The 14376-nt window shown below is 34.5% G+C and overlaps 1 protein-coding gene across 20 annotated transcripts in view; it reads left to right on the forward strand.

The window, feature by feature from the left end:
- The window catches only part of SOX5 (SRY-box transcription factor 5), a 1002640-nt gene that overhangs the window by 595799 nt on the left and 392465 nt on the right, over window positions 1-14376 (forward strand). For 2 of the 20 annotated variants that reach the window (XM_025455368.3, XM_035707455.2), the window contains exon 1: window positions 5294-5486. The exons of 16 other annotated variants lie outside the window; for them this stretch is intronic. In XM_025455368.3, the coding sequence (XP_025311153.1) occupies window positions 5449-5486 (38 nt within the window). In that variant the 5' untranslated portion in view covers window positions 5294-5448. Of the gene's footprint in view, window positions 1-4121; window positions 4149-5293; window positions 5487-10726; window positions 10873-14376 lie in introns of those variants that run through there. 2 more of the 20 variants (XM_025455379.3, XM_025455378.3) reach the window with 2 other exon arrangements.

Here is a 14376-nt window from a genome sequence, read left to right on the forward strand (position 1 = left end):
ATACAAGTTGGTTAAAAATGTGATCTGAGGAAAATTCATATTCTAACTAACCAATCGTCAATACAGTACGTAGAAGGGTACAAAAACCTTGAATTTATAAGCTCTTATGTGCCAATTTCCTGGCAAACATGTATTATGGGAAATTTAAATTTTAGATATTCTTAAGAAGACGAACTATTGGATGTCTAAGGTGTTTTTCCAAAGAGGTCCAATTACAAGATCCTAGTCACTCTAAGTCTCCTTTAAGCTACACATGATAGGTCATTGTCAGCTCATCAAGCATTTGGTGAATAACCCAAGATGTACATTGGTTGGAAGTTTGCTTTTTGTTTTGTTTTCTTTTTAGAGGATGTGTTCTTTTTAAATGGTTTAGTGACAAAGTAAATTAACATTACTGAGGAAAGTAGGTGTATATTTTCTTAATTCCTCGTGTCAGTTTAAATTAATTTATGTTGGTATTGTCTGACACTGACTTGGTTTACATTTATTATGGTCATAATATTAGAAATTGTACTTCTCAAAAATAACCTTCCAAATTCCTTAAGATGTGAAAGCTGTAACTTGATGATAAGAATATTTATAAAATATTAAAGTGTAACTTGTACCTGCGACAATATATTGCGATTCCAATTACTAAAATAAAAGATGTTTAACAATTATATCTTAAAATAGAGGAGTGAAACACTTAACTTTTGAAATGAGAAGGAAAATATTAGGAATACTTGCTTGAAACAATGCCTGAAAAGGGTTAAGTTGGAAATAACTTGTTTATGATCTTAAAAGTTCCTGATATTCTCTTTGAGAATTTTCCAGCAGTGTTCCCTAGCATATCTTATATTTCCTTAGCCTGTGTGAGTCTCCTTTTTATATTTGCAATGGAAACAACATGAGCTCAAAAGCACACTTTTTCAGGTTCATTCCATTTTCCATAATACTACTTCAGCAGTGTCAAAGAGACTCATTAAATGAAAAATTGTTTTGTGGAGTTTCTATTGTGGTTTGTACTCTGTTCTTCTCCAAAGATGTATTTATATTTGTATATCTGTGTTTGTAGACATTTTTATATTTCTTAACAATTTAATTATTGTTCAGTTATCATCATCGTTTTTTGCTCATTTTTAAATTTATTTTGGTTCTAACTTTTCTTACCATATTTACTTTAGAGGGCTTAATACAAAACAATTTGAATTGTAGTCTCTTATATGTGTGTGTGTATGTTTTATGTGTATATATATATGTGTGTATGTATATATATGTGTAATTAGATTTTTCACAAATTTTTCATGGCTTCTTTAAAAGCTATAGTACTCAGCTAGGGGTACCTGGCTGGCTCAGTCAGAAGAGCATGCTACTCTTGATCTTGAGGTCATGAGTTCGAGCCGCATGTTGGGTAGAGGGATTACTTAAATAAATAATTATTGAACTTAAAAAAAGAACCTGTGGTATTTAACTTAGTGATAAGCATTTAACAGATATTTAGTGAATGCTAAGGTGTATCTCAATTTCCATACATTATGAAGCCTTCTGGAGATCTATGTGTAATAATATGGTGAAATTACATTGGGGTGTTAGTTCTGATACAGAGAATATCAGATATATAACAAACTGAATATCTTAAACTTTTCAAGTAATTGATAAAGTATATAGATTTATTTAACACATTTCATGTGCTAGTCATTAACACATACTTAAGCATTATGACATTTAATATAAAATAGATTTATAATAATTTACTATTAAACATTGGATTGATTGGATCAATTCAATCATTCAATAAGATTACCAATAACACAATTTGAGAAGAACGTTTTGGAACTGCCCATTTTTTTCCTGATACTCTAAAATCTTGCAGAAATGCTAATTTGCAATAATAGAATTCAACTGAAAAAAACTTTTATGGTCTAGAGAGATACATTTAAAAGTATTTATTCCTTTCAACCTCAAGCACAGCACTAACTTAGTGCCAATGAGATTATATCAAATTTAATTTTATTAACAATTATTTGAAAGCCTTCAGGTCTCTTAAAAGTAAGTTCCATCGTGGGATGTTCATTCAGCTGTAAATTCTGGATTGTAATTTTATTCTGTATTATGATGTCACAAGTGAAAGAAGATCTGGCTTTAAGTAAAGAATGGGCCACTAATTGGTTGTATGACTTTAAATTCCTTCTGCCCAAGTTTAAACACTAGGAGACAAGGATATATCAGCCCACTCTTTTCTATGCTGCTTATGATCCATGAGCTAATCTATATGAACAAAATTCCTTATGAGCTTGGAATTCCATTAATTCAAAGTATCATTATTAGAATAATCACTATTATATTTGGCAAATTTTCTGTCTAGTTCCTAGTCTGTTTCAGTTTGTTTAGCAGGGTTGATTGTACAAGAAATAATTTGTTTTTGAATGACTATAGGAATGTTTATAGAAACATGTTGAGATTGTAAACTAACTTCCAAACCATTTAACATATTCCTATATGCTCATTGTGTTTATCCGACATATGTATACTTGCAAATCCATGTATCAGATGCCTGTGAAAATAAAACCAAAGACAAGGAAGATTCCGATATGAGCATCTTTCCTTTATAGTATAGTTGGCCTCCAAAACTCAGGCTCTCTTTCTTACCTGCTCCGGTGACCTTCTGGATTAGAGTTTCAGAGAAACAACCAGAGGTAGTAGCTGTACAAGACAGCAGCTGGGACCATACGGATCTCAGCATCCTGCCTTATGGCCATTATCTTTGTTTCTATCTTTATGCTGCCACTATGTCTCCTTCTTGCGCTCTCCCCGCATCCTCTCCTTGCTGCCTCCTCCTCTTCCTGACTTCAGCTCCCATTGCCCCTTGTAATTCACCCTCCCTCCTTCTTCATTTTTCTCTATTGATAGCAGATGAAACAAGATGCCCTAATTGGGAAATCTTTTAAAAACTATTTTTTAAAGTGTGTGCAGCCACGCAGCTACCATTCCCTAATTCCCATAACCACTGTTAACAATATAAAAAATTATTTCTTGTGTACTTTATCAATTAGACTGCATTAAATTGTAGGCCCTGTAAGCGCTGAAAAAATAGATATTTAAAATTAAATGCAACAACTTTCTTATTTTTTCTGTGTAGGAATAGGTTGTTGCTGTAATAAAAAAAAAATTATTTGAGGCTAAAGACAGGGAAGAGTAGTGAGTAATATCCTTCCCCCTTCCCCAACTGCTGAAAAAGAAAATCATGTCAGCATCAAGTCATTTTTGCCACATCCCTTATTAACAGCTTTTTCAGGGTGGGTCATAATTCTGTGTTTTGTTAGTGTCTTAACTCCATAGTGACATGCTTAAATCTTATTCCATGTTGATTTTGTTGTATATATACGTTTATTTTTAGGATACCCTGTGAATGATGGAACCCATTATTAAGTTATTATCAACTTTGTCAAAAATGTATAAGCTTTCAATGAAGAATACATTTATTAATATAAGAAGGTTAATAATTGGTGTTGCTGTTTGGAATATGTGTAAGGTGTCTCATTGTGTATGTCTAAAAAAGTAAACTTACTGTCTGCCTGTCGCCAGAAAAAAAAAAAGTGGGACCTAATCAAACTGCTATGGGGTCAACCCTTGTGGTTTTAAAGGCCCTTAATGTTGTCCAGCTGCAAAATAAAAGGAATTGGGAGGGGAAGTTGGAAGGAGTGGAGGGGGTTGGGGGGGAATGTGTGGAAAAGAACAGGGAGTCTGGCTTTTATTTTTTTTTTTTTTAAAGTGAGTTCAGTGCCAGCCTGGACATTGGCTGTGCAGACTATTGAGCCATTGTCTGCTCCATTTCCAGAATAGCCCCCAGTTAATCACTTCGGCTTTGAAGGGAATTTCCTCGTGGAATTCTCCACAGAAAATCTAATCAACTGACCTGCCCTCTCAACAATGGAAGGCTTTTTTTTCTCTCTTTCCCTTATTGGGGCGGGCTCTGTAATGTAGCCTTTTGTGCAGAATGAACCCTCCCAGTAGGAGTGGAGAGCGAGTGTGAGTGACTGAGTGTGTGTGTGTGTGTGTGTGTGTGTGTGTGAAGAATGCACACTATCTCGTGTTGGTGAGTGTGTGCTTACTCCCTGACCAGATGCTGCGGTGCACGGGGCAGCCACCATCTCTGCATGCGTGTCTGTGTAAGTGTCTTTCTCTGTGTGTGTATGTGCCTCTGTCATTTCATGTCAAAGGTACATTACCTGATTACCTTCCTCGCCTGCCAGATTTTTATCTAGATAATTGGAACTGCTATGGAGGCTGTGCCTTGCCAGCCAGCTTAGGATCTGTAAAGCCATAGTTTGTCCACCTTGTTATCTGTGGCTGCCTGGGCAGAGGAAATTAAAGAGATCCACAGCCAGGGGAGCGCTTCCTACCCTTGCCCTCCCCAGCAATCCCAAACAGGACAGTGTGCTAGTACCACCGTTTTGTTTTCATTTTTTGGTTGGGTCTGGGTTTTTGTTCCCTCGTGAGCGTGTTATTTTGGCATGTGGATACCTGTTCCCCTCCACATCGCACATCGTGTTTTATGGAGTTTGGAGCTGAGGAAACTTTGGTCGGGTTGCCAGGACGTTCGCACCACTTTGTGGAAAGCACGAGCTAACAGTGAGACCGGCAGAGTGAGTGACAAGTTGTTTACAGGTTTCCTTGAAGGGGCCTCTGCTATATTTCAATCTGTCAAAGTTGCTTTTCTTCCCTCAGAACAATGCCTGATTGTTGTGTGTGTGTGTGTGTGAGTGTGTGTGTGTGTGTGTGTGTTTCCGTGTGCGCACGGAGAGAGCCTAGAAAGGGGTGAGAAGGAATAACAATTCTTTGTGTAAAAAAGGATATTACCAACATTTAATGTGTTTGCCTAATTAGTTAATAAATGCAGTTTACTCGTGGTTCCCTTAGTGTACAGATTTCTCTTTTCAACCAGCAGCAAATGCATTTAAAAAAAAAAAATCATACTGTTTCGTGTGTGTGTGTGTGAGCGTGTGTGTGTGCGTGCGTGTGACTTTTATTATTTAGAGGAGAGAGAGTATGGGAGACGTGTTAAATGAGTTGACTTCTCACATTCGGTGATGTCTAGAAGAGAGAATTAAAAGGAAAGGACAGGCACCCTGAGGTTGTCTAGTGCCTTGCAGCCCGAGCGTGCGGCTCGAGGAGGGGGGAGCCAGCCAGACCCCGCTGCTGGAAGTGCGCTACCCCTTTAAGAGACTGGTCAAGGAGTCCTAGGAGAGGGAGAGGAGGGTGGGGGGGAGAGGGGGAGAGAGAGAGAGAGAGAGAGAGAGAGAGAGAGGGAGAGAGGGAGGGAGGGAGAGAGGGAGTGAGGGAGAGAGAGAGAAGAGAAGAGAAGAGAGAAAATCAATTGGTTTAGAAGGTTTGGACTCACTTGACAGGTTCAGTTGGAGACGATCATAGGTGGCTGCTGTGACAAAGGGAAATTGTGCTTTTTCCAGCATGCTTACTGACCCTGATTTACCTCAGGAGTTTGAAAGGTGAGTACAGTTTTCCCCCCTAATATATTGAAGTACAACTCTCATTTTACAGTCATCTCTGAATCAATTGGAAGATGCTTCCCTAAAACGTGTTTGTTACAAAAGCTTTTAGCTAGTGCTTCTGCAATCTTGTTAGCTGATTTTTGTTGTGATTGCCCGGACCAAATTGAACTGATTGGCAAAGTCTCCGAGATCTCTGCTAATGTTTTTAAGGTTGTGTCCTATCACAGGAAATTAAATGAACATTAAGCATCTCTCTCCCTTCCACTCGCTGGTTTTCTCTTTCTCATTCACTCTCTTACTTTCTTCCTTCATTGATATTTTTCTCCCCTGTTCACCTTTTTAAATGCTTTTGTGCAGAGTGTTAACCGTTTTCAATATCTCTGTCTTGTAATTTCTGGTGTGACAGAAGGTTTCAGTGATGGTTAAAAACGGAGGCTATAAGTTCCTATTTGATCCTTCCGTAAAACTTTGGAGGCTGCTTAGTAAAGCACATGACCTTTTGTTGATAGAAGAGAGTAGATTTAAAAAAAAAAAAAAGGAAAAGAAAATTTAACATCATAGCAACGTATCAGTATATTACTCGAAATGTCAAGAAAAGGGAAATGGGGATGATCCCTTTCTAAGTTTTAGTAGCTACTTTTTGTGCTAGTTGTCGTAAACTAATTTTGATTTACTGTATTTTTTCCCTTTTGCCATGATGGGAATAAGTGTATTTGTAATTAAGTAGTTCCTATTTAAAGAAATATGTGCAATCTCCTTCCATTTGATGTTGTTGCAAGTAAAACAGGGCTTTGAAAGAATTTTAGCCCTCTTCATGTTCCTATAAGTACACATTGCAGTTTTTAAATTTGAGTTCTTATCCCAGCATAAGTTCATTTTTTGGAACTATAAATAGAATTTTGTTTGCCATTAAAAAGAATTCAAACTTTGTATTCTGTATGGTGAATTAAAAAAAAAAAGCTAAAAAAAGCCAGGATGCATGATACCCAGGCTTTTTTTCATTTTCATGAAAGCTACCTTCTGTATAAACATTTGTTGTATCTGACTATGCAATGCAAGCTAGGTGCTAGACCAGCTGGTTAAAAATATGCTAAGTCAAGCTGTTCATCGCTCAAACGACTGAATTTGATATGAAAAGACGAAAAAAGAAAGGACAAAGATTAAAACATTCTAGAAGTGAAGCAGTGGAAGAGAAGAGGGGTATTGAGAATAAAATAATGCTTGAATGTGGTCACATATTAGAGAAGCCAACATCAGATCAAGGAAGAAAGTAAAATAGCCAACATATATACTTTAATACTGTCTTCTTTCTTTCATTTCTTCTCTTCTTCTTCCTCTCTCTCTCTCTTTTAATTAGGATGCATCTTCACAAGATAATTCCACTGAATGACTGAGCTTTCTTAACAGTCTTGAATTAATTTTTTCAAAGTTCTATATATTAACTCTTTAAGATAGTTAGCTTTTGTTCGGAAATATAGTCTATTTCATACGTAGATATTGAAGTTATTTATATTGGACATACTAATTCTGAATGCTGCAATCTGTTAATATACCAGAGTAAGTTTTCTAGCATGTACAGAGTAGCACATGATTATCTTCAACTCTATACTTTCTGAAAATAAAACTCTGAATCTGATTTGTAAGCCAGTTAACAGACTGTTCTTATAAAAAGGTAGTTACATATTAACAGGCTGTAACCTATTTCTCTATATAGGCAAGCTTTCCTGCTGTGAACTTTATTTGTATTTTTTCAATTATCTCTTTTAAACTAAACTTTTCCCTTTACTATTCTGATGTTCAAATCTCTTAACATTTTTTGTTTCCTTTTGGTGAGAATTTCTTTTTTTTTTCTTTTTTGTCACCCCAAAGGCATGCTTTTCTTGCTGGCTAATTAAATAAGCAAGTGATAATCAATAGAGTTATTAGTATAGATAGCATATTTGGAAATATTGGTAGCTAAAATAATTTTTTAAATGTCATGCTATATAAAATTTCTTAATAATTTCCCCTGTGGTTGTAATTGGTAATACAGACAAAAAAATCTCAGTAATTCATTACTATTTGTTTACACTGAATTTGCACGAGTGACTGTATCTATAGTCACCCACATAGAGTATATGTTGCAGACTAAATATTGAATATTTATATTCTCAAAAAGAGGTATGTATGCTATAACTGCATTATCACATATAGTCAGCTTTTTTTGTCTTTTCAACTATTGCAACTTTCATGAATAAGTAGGTCATTTACACTGAGTGTTAATTTTTATTCTGTTTGCTCACCTGCTATAGATAAGTTGTTCACTCAAACTTAGTCATAAATCTGAAAAGACATCTACGTTTCTTTATGAAATAAAGAAGTTTGTTCTAAAGGAACATTCCTTTAATAAGTGGGTTGGGGTTCTCGTATTTTGGAAGTTTTATGTCATCTTTTTTTCTAACTTCATTGGTGGAGTCCTGTTCATCCTCTTTTATTCTTTCCAACCTGTAGACTATTTTAAACTTTAAGGAATATTCAAAACTTAAATATCATGATCAAAATTTGGATTTAAATTTGTTATGTCTGTATTATCGGCCCTAGAAATGAACATGGTCAATACTGTCAAGCTAATAAGCACTTGTTAAATAATTGAGAAGTAGTAACAGTTTCATTGTCTGTTAAAAAATGTTCAGGAGGTAGAGCAAATTGAACAGTGATTCTAAAAAGTAAAGAAGTAGAAATGTTTTATTTTTATTTTTAAGCATCCCTGTCATAACTGATTATGATTAATGAAAAACACAATTCTCAGGTGGGAGCTGAATAGGCAAAGTATTCTCTAAAACATTATTTGTAAGCAAAGTCTTTACATCATACTATTTAGGGGAAACATAACTGGCAACCTGGTATAAATGTTAGTAAAAGCATCATGAGAAAGAACACTTTGAACTCTCCTAAAATTTTTAAGACAGTGTAATAGATAATAAAAAAATTCAGACATAAGGTTTTTCCTTTCAGAATACCATCATTTTTTTCATATTCCTAGAATGAATACATTTAAATATTTGCCTGAAATATCAATATTAGTTTGTTTCTGATTAATTAAAAAAGCAATTTTTGATACTATCAATAATATTGTGTTCAATTTATTTCCTTTATATTTATATTTATCATATTTGGTGATAGTGTGGTAGTTTTATGACTATGCTACTTGTTAGACTTTCTAATTGTTTTATGTTAGAGGTTTAATTAAAAAGCAAGTTTAAGATGATTGCTTAAGAAGACAGTCTGAAAATGTCTAGAATAGGAAAGTTAAGATTGAAGGTAGTGGGATGAAGCAAATTAAGCTTATAGTATCACCTCTGCTTCTCTCAAAACGGGTGCAGACAGCAGTCTGTCTATTTTCTGCATGTTGAAAGAAACAGTATGGGAGTAAAACCTTCTGCAATAAAAATCTAACTTGTTTACTTTCTATTACCATCAAATTTATTTGTGGTCATATTGACTAAAAAATAGTTTTTTTGACATTAGGAAAAATTTAAGTTTTTTTTTGAAGAGAGAAATATGAATCAGGTGCTGTGAAAAGCTAATTTGTAAAATTACCGTGAAAAATTACTATTAGCGGGCTGCAAGAATATCTCTGACATTAGCGGTACTTGAATAACCTAAAGTTTGGCCATAGTAGTAAAATATTTATTACCCGTACAGATTTATTTAGCTTAGTTAGAAACTTTATGAGTGATAAGTATATTCAAGTTAGCAGGTAACCTCCAGGTGTGAATCAAAGGAAAGTTATCTGTTCACATCTGTCACCTTATCATAACTGTAAACCTCTGTTTGATATTGCGTTTTTAGAATGTTCTAATATTTGCCTCTGCTCATTTTATTTATTTTTATTTACTACTACTTTGTAGAGGAAAGGTGCCTACAACTGATTATAGATTTTAATTACTATCTCAATACTTCGCAAATTCATTTAGCTAAGATATTAGTTTAGAATACAGTTCGCCTGAAGTACTGAACTCACTATACTTCTATCACACTTTCCTACTGTCCTAAAGACTTAGCAGGGACCTGACTGATTAGCAAGAACAATTAAGGGTTAAATGTCAGGTGGCACTATGTACTGTTCAGTATTTAGCAGGTTGACAGATATAAAAATGTGTGAATATTATGATTACTTCACATGCTGATGTGTTTTCTTATCTTGTGTTTCTCAAATATAAGCATATGATAACATGATAACGTATTTACCTGTTCTTAGGGAGCTCTTAACTAAAATCTGTGTGTGCATCATACCTGAGAGGCAAATAATAAGACTAACTTTAATGTTTAGCACATTACTCCTCCATAGAATTGGAAGCTATTTCAAATGGATTATGTTCATAATGCATTTAAAAAGCAAAATTACATTCATGGATAAAAGTCTGATCTTTATTGTCTGTTCTTTCCACTATCAATTCTCCAAACACCTAATGAGTATATGTATAATGCAGATGTGTATTATATAGATTAAACATCTCCCAGTTTTTTCATCAATTATTTTTAAAAGTATAATGGATGGATTTTTGTTTCCTTCATAATTTGGTATTCATTTATAAGTTCAATGAAGTTAACTAACAGCATGGGAAATAAACCAATCTGGATCTCTCTCTTATACTAACTCACATACAGCTTAATGTCAGGTGTCTGACTCAGATGATAGCAGTCAGATAAAAAGATGTTCAAAGATTTAACCAAAGCATGAAACATCGTCCTTTTAATGGAAAAATTCTGTTGAACAAGAAATGAACTAAAACATAGCAAATTTTTCCTTGCGTCATTCATTCTGTCCTTTCCTTTTCATTGATTGATAGCGTCATCATTTATATTAAATATAAAGCTTGAATGCTGTATGGATGCACATGATTAAATGATATTGCTAGAGGAGAAACAATTAAGGACTGTTAGTATTTTGCTTAAGTGGACAATGTTTATTTGGGACACTTTAAGAGAATGCTTCCTATTCCTTTATTTTAACCAGGAACTGATAATGGTTCAGGAGAAGACCTTTTATTCTTTCTGATTTCTGTGTTTTCTCCTGCAGTTTGAAAACTGTGTTCCCTTCCCTTTAGGATTATCTATTCTTCTCTTCACTTACTAGTTGAGAGTTCATACATCTCCTCTGGAGATCCTGTGGCGTATGGTTCTGCTTGTCCAATAGGGGGGTGTTGCATTTCTACACATTCAGTATCCTTTTCCCTTGGAGCCTGAGAGTAAAGCCTCAGCAGTACTCCCTGCCTTTGCCAGCCTGAGGAGTCAGAGACTCAAAGTTGTTCCCAGCTCTTGCGCCTTCATTGTAGAGCTGCATTCTGCTCAGTGGGCTGCCGAGAAGGACCAGACCGAAACAAGATTTAGAAGAATTCTGGTGAGAACTGTTTATAGGGATATGGTATTTTAAAAGAATGTGGTAAACAAACAGAATTGTGGCATAAACAAAGATAATTAGCATAAACAATGTCGTTTTAGGACAGGTGGTTTAAAAAAACAAACAAAACAAAAAACCCAAATATGAACCCAACTTGAATGCTGCCAGTTTGGAACCACTGAACCTTAATCTGTACTTCATGAGAATTACCCAGGTTTGTTGATAAACTTGTTAACATGCTTTTTCTGTTTCTTTTGTATCATTTTCCGGTCATTATGCCCTTTTGTCACTCAGCTTGAAAGTAATTAATCTATTACAAGGTAGTTTAAGGACTTTTACCCATAAAACATGACAGAAGGAAAATTAAAAACAAAAGCTTGTAGATGTTCATAGGCATTTGAAGTCAGTGTTGAACCTTAGATCAATTCAAACCTGAACTCGTCTCATTGTGTTTTAAATCTTTCTTTTATCTAAGTAACATTTCAGTCACTTGGCTCTTCAGTGTTAATACATTTACTTTTGTCTTGCCTTAAAATTTCAGAGTTTTGTTTTTCTTTCCTTTTTTTTGCTATGCCTGAATCATCACTTGCGTTATATGTTTATTTCTAAGTGTTGGTTATTTTTTCTTCCTATTTTTTCTCTGTAACTTAGTGAAGATGGTGTAGCAGTATATATCTAGCTGGGGATCAAAGATGCTAGTTGTTGTGAACCATGTTATCTAAGGCTGCTATGCCGTCATGATAAATTTTTGTCTGGAGACATTTAGGTTTATTACTAAATGACATTTTTTCTTAATGTCTTATACTGAAATATTTTGACTTTGTTGAAGTGTGGAGTGTGGTGAATAGAAAGCTGTTTGTTTTTCTTGCGTTGGGGACCAAAGTTTTTTTTTCTTTTTTTTTTTTTGGTAAAGCTAAAAAGATTTTTTTTTTTTTTTCTCTTCATTTTCTCATGGAGAATGGGGAACAGGAATTCAAAGTAGGTACCTCTGGTATTCTGTAGCCCTTCTCTTTGCTGAAACGAAAGCATTTGTGAATGAGTTTTGGTTTCTTGGAGTTATAAAAATGTGTGTAAACTAGTAAACCATGTCTCATTCATGCGCTATGGAGCTTTCTCGTACTTCAGGGACAAAAATAATTTGGCTACTAACGAATTAGGGCTACCTGCCAGTGCCAACACATACTGTAGGTAAGAGGAACACTATAAAGGAAGGCTGCTGGCAGCGAATCCATTGAAACTTTCATATGTAACAGCGTTCTATTTCTGCTCTTCACATCTTTGAAAGAATGTGTTTTTTAGAAAAGAAAATGTTGAGAAACAGAAAATATGATCTTTCTTAAAAATATATTAGTAGCTTCGTTTGTAATATTTCTCATAGTGTAGATGCATGGAGTTTTACTGTGTCCTATGCATAGGTGCCTTCCCTACCCATTCTAGTCATTTCTGTCACATGGAAACCTAAGAATCAGATGCACTGAGAATAGATGTGACATGAAGAGATGAAATTCACTGTGAGGGGGGAAAAAGGCATGCTCAAGACCCTATAAGGTTTTTATACTGGCAGTTTAAGAGAGATCAGTTGGGACACAGAGAAGCAATTTTATAAATGAGTGTTCACTCCTTAAGGGCTTCGGGGACACTGCTGAGAAAGGAAGGGAAAGAGTTAACTTGCTCTGCTTGTGGATATATGTATGTTTTAACCTAGTAGTAAAAGAAGACACAGGCCCAAATAGTGTTTTGTTGGTACGTTTTTAATCAAAGTTTATTTTAAAATGTAGTAAATGATTTCCTTTATTACTAATTTTGGTTTTGTTTTTATATTAATTAGGATCAAGATACCCAGGAGGTAGTTTGGGAGCTAGCTATAGAACTTTTACATACGATCCGTTGAGTTGTCATTTTACACAATTTTGTGTTTATCTAAGAAAAGAACATTGTAATGAAAAATAAGCACAAACATTGAAAAGAAATAGCGTTCACATAAGAAGACAAAATGAAAAAAAAAGTAATGCTTTATTTATGCTATATTATTTCACTCACAGTTCCTATAGGCTGCTTGGCAAAGTTCTAAAACATTTTTATTCTCATTCTGGAGTTAAGGTCTTACTTGTTTGCCTACAATTATTTCTTTTGGTTATTTACCTGGGCCAGAGTTTGTTGGGCAATAATTTACAAAGTCCAAAGACTTTATTTTTACTCTTTTCCTGGTGTCTCTTTGTTTCACACCCCCCACCCCTTATTTGCTGTTGAGTTTCATCATATGTTTGAAAAGACTTTGCAGGAATATGTCACATAAAATTAACGGTTGCTATTTCTTTCCTTCTTTTTCACCTGTACTACAAGAGATCTATGTTGAAGATTTGTTAAGATAGTAGAGAAAGAAATGAGCTGGTGATCAAACTATTCAATTTCTGATTCACTTATTAATTCAACTTTGACCTTGAATAAGTGATAACTGAACATACAATATCAGGCTCAGATTGTCATCTCTCCCATAATATCAGCAGGATGTGAAGAAAACTTTTATGTAATATTCCAAGTACCATAATCAAATAAGACCTAGGAGTAGAAAAACAAAGGTAACAATGAATGCTATTTCTGAAGCTAGAACTTCTTTTCCCTCCAGCCCTAGACATAGCTAGAATCTGGGAAATAGAGGAAAAAATATTGTTTTTAGAGCCCTAAGGATGATGGGATATAAATATGGTGGTATAACTGTTTCTAAAAATTTAATATTACTGGAAAAATAAAATGGATCTAATTCAACCTATACAGTTTAGGAATATTCAGTGATTTAAAAGCATTATTTTAGGGAAACAAAAGCATATCCAAAAGATCCTGATAGCAATTTAAAGAATCAAAGTGAAGGAGAAGAATATATTGACTTTTATAAGTAAACTAAAAAATAATTAGGAGTCACCAACATTTCTCTGAAGAATATATGTAATAGTATCCCAGCCTTAAAAATCTGAAGGTAGTATTGTTGTGCATATTGAAGGGAAAATTTGAATTCAAGAAGATTGGTAGTTCAAGATATGCTTTAATAAAATTTGGGGATATTTGAGATTTTGGATAGAAATGAGGAGGTTGATGTTAAGAGGCCTAAGGTATACATAACAAATGAAAAAAAATTTTGTGAGTTTTGAATATTTCTCCTAACACAAAGAACAATATCCTCCTTTGGTGGTAAACATTTATATTTGTCAGTATCTTCACTGACTTTTTTAAACTAAAACATGGAAAGTATAATTAGCTGGGTGTAACATCTCAAGTTCGAGTTGTCTCAGTCTCCTCTATAGACTGAGGAGAAGTTTTGTGTCTTAGTGTATGTATCTGTGAAATGTAAAGGTGGGCTGGATAATTTCTAAAATCTCTCATCTTTAAAATTTCATTACCTTGAATTCCATTTGAAAGATCCCTAGCTCCTTACTCTAGTGGTCAGAATCCTTGCATTTATGCAATTGTTTGGAGCCAGAGGTGCTCATATAACCAGCCTTGACAAGT

Source organism: Canis lupus, chromosome 27 (genome assembly GCF_003254725.2).
Source record: "Canis lupus dingo isolate Sandy chromosome 27, ASM325472v2, whole genome shotgun sequence".
NCBI lineage: Eukaryota > Metazoa > Chordata > Mammalia > Carnivora > Canidae > Canis > Canis lupus.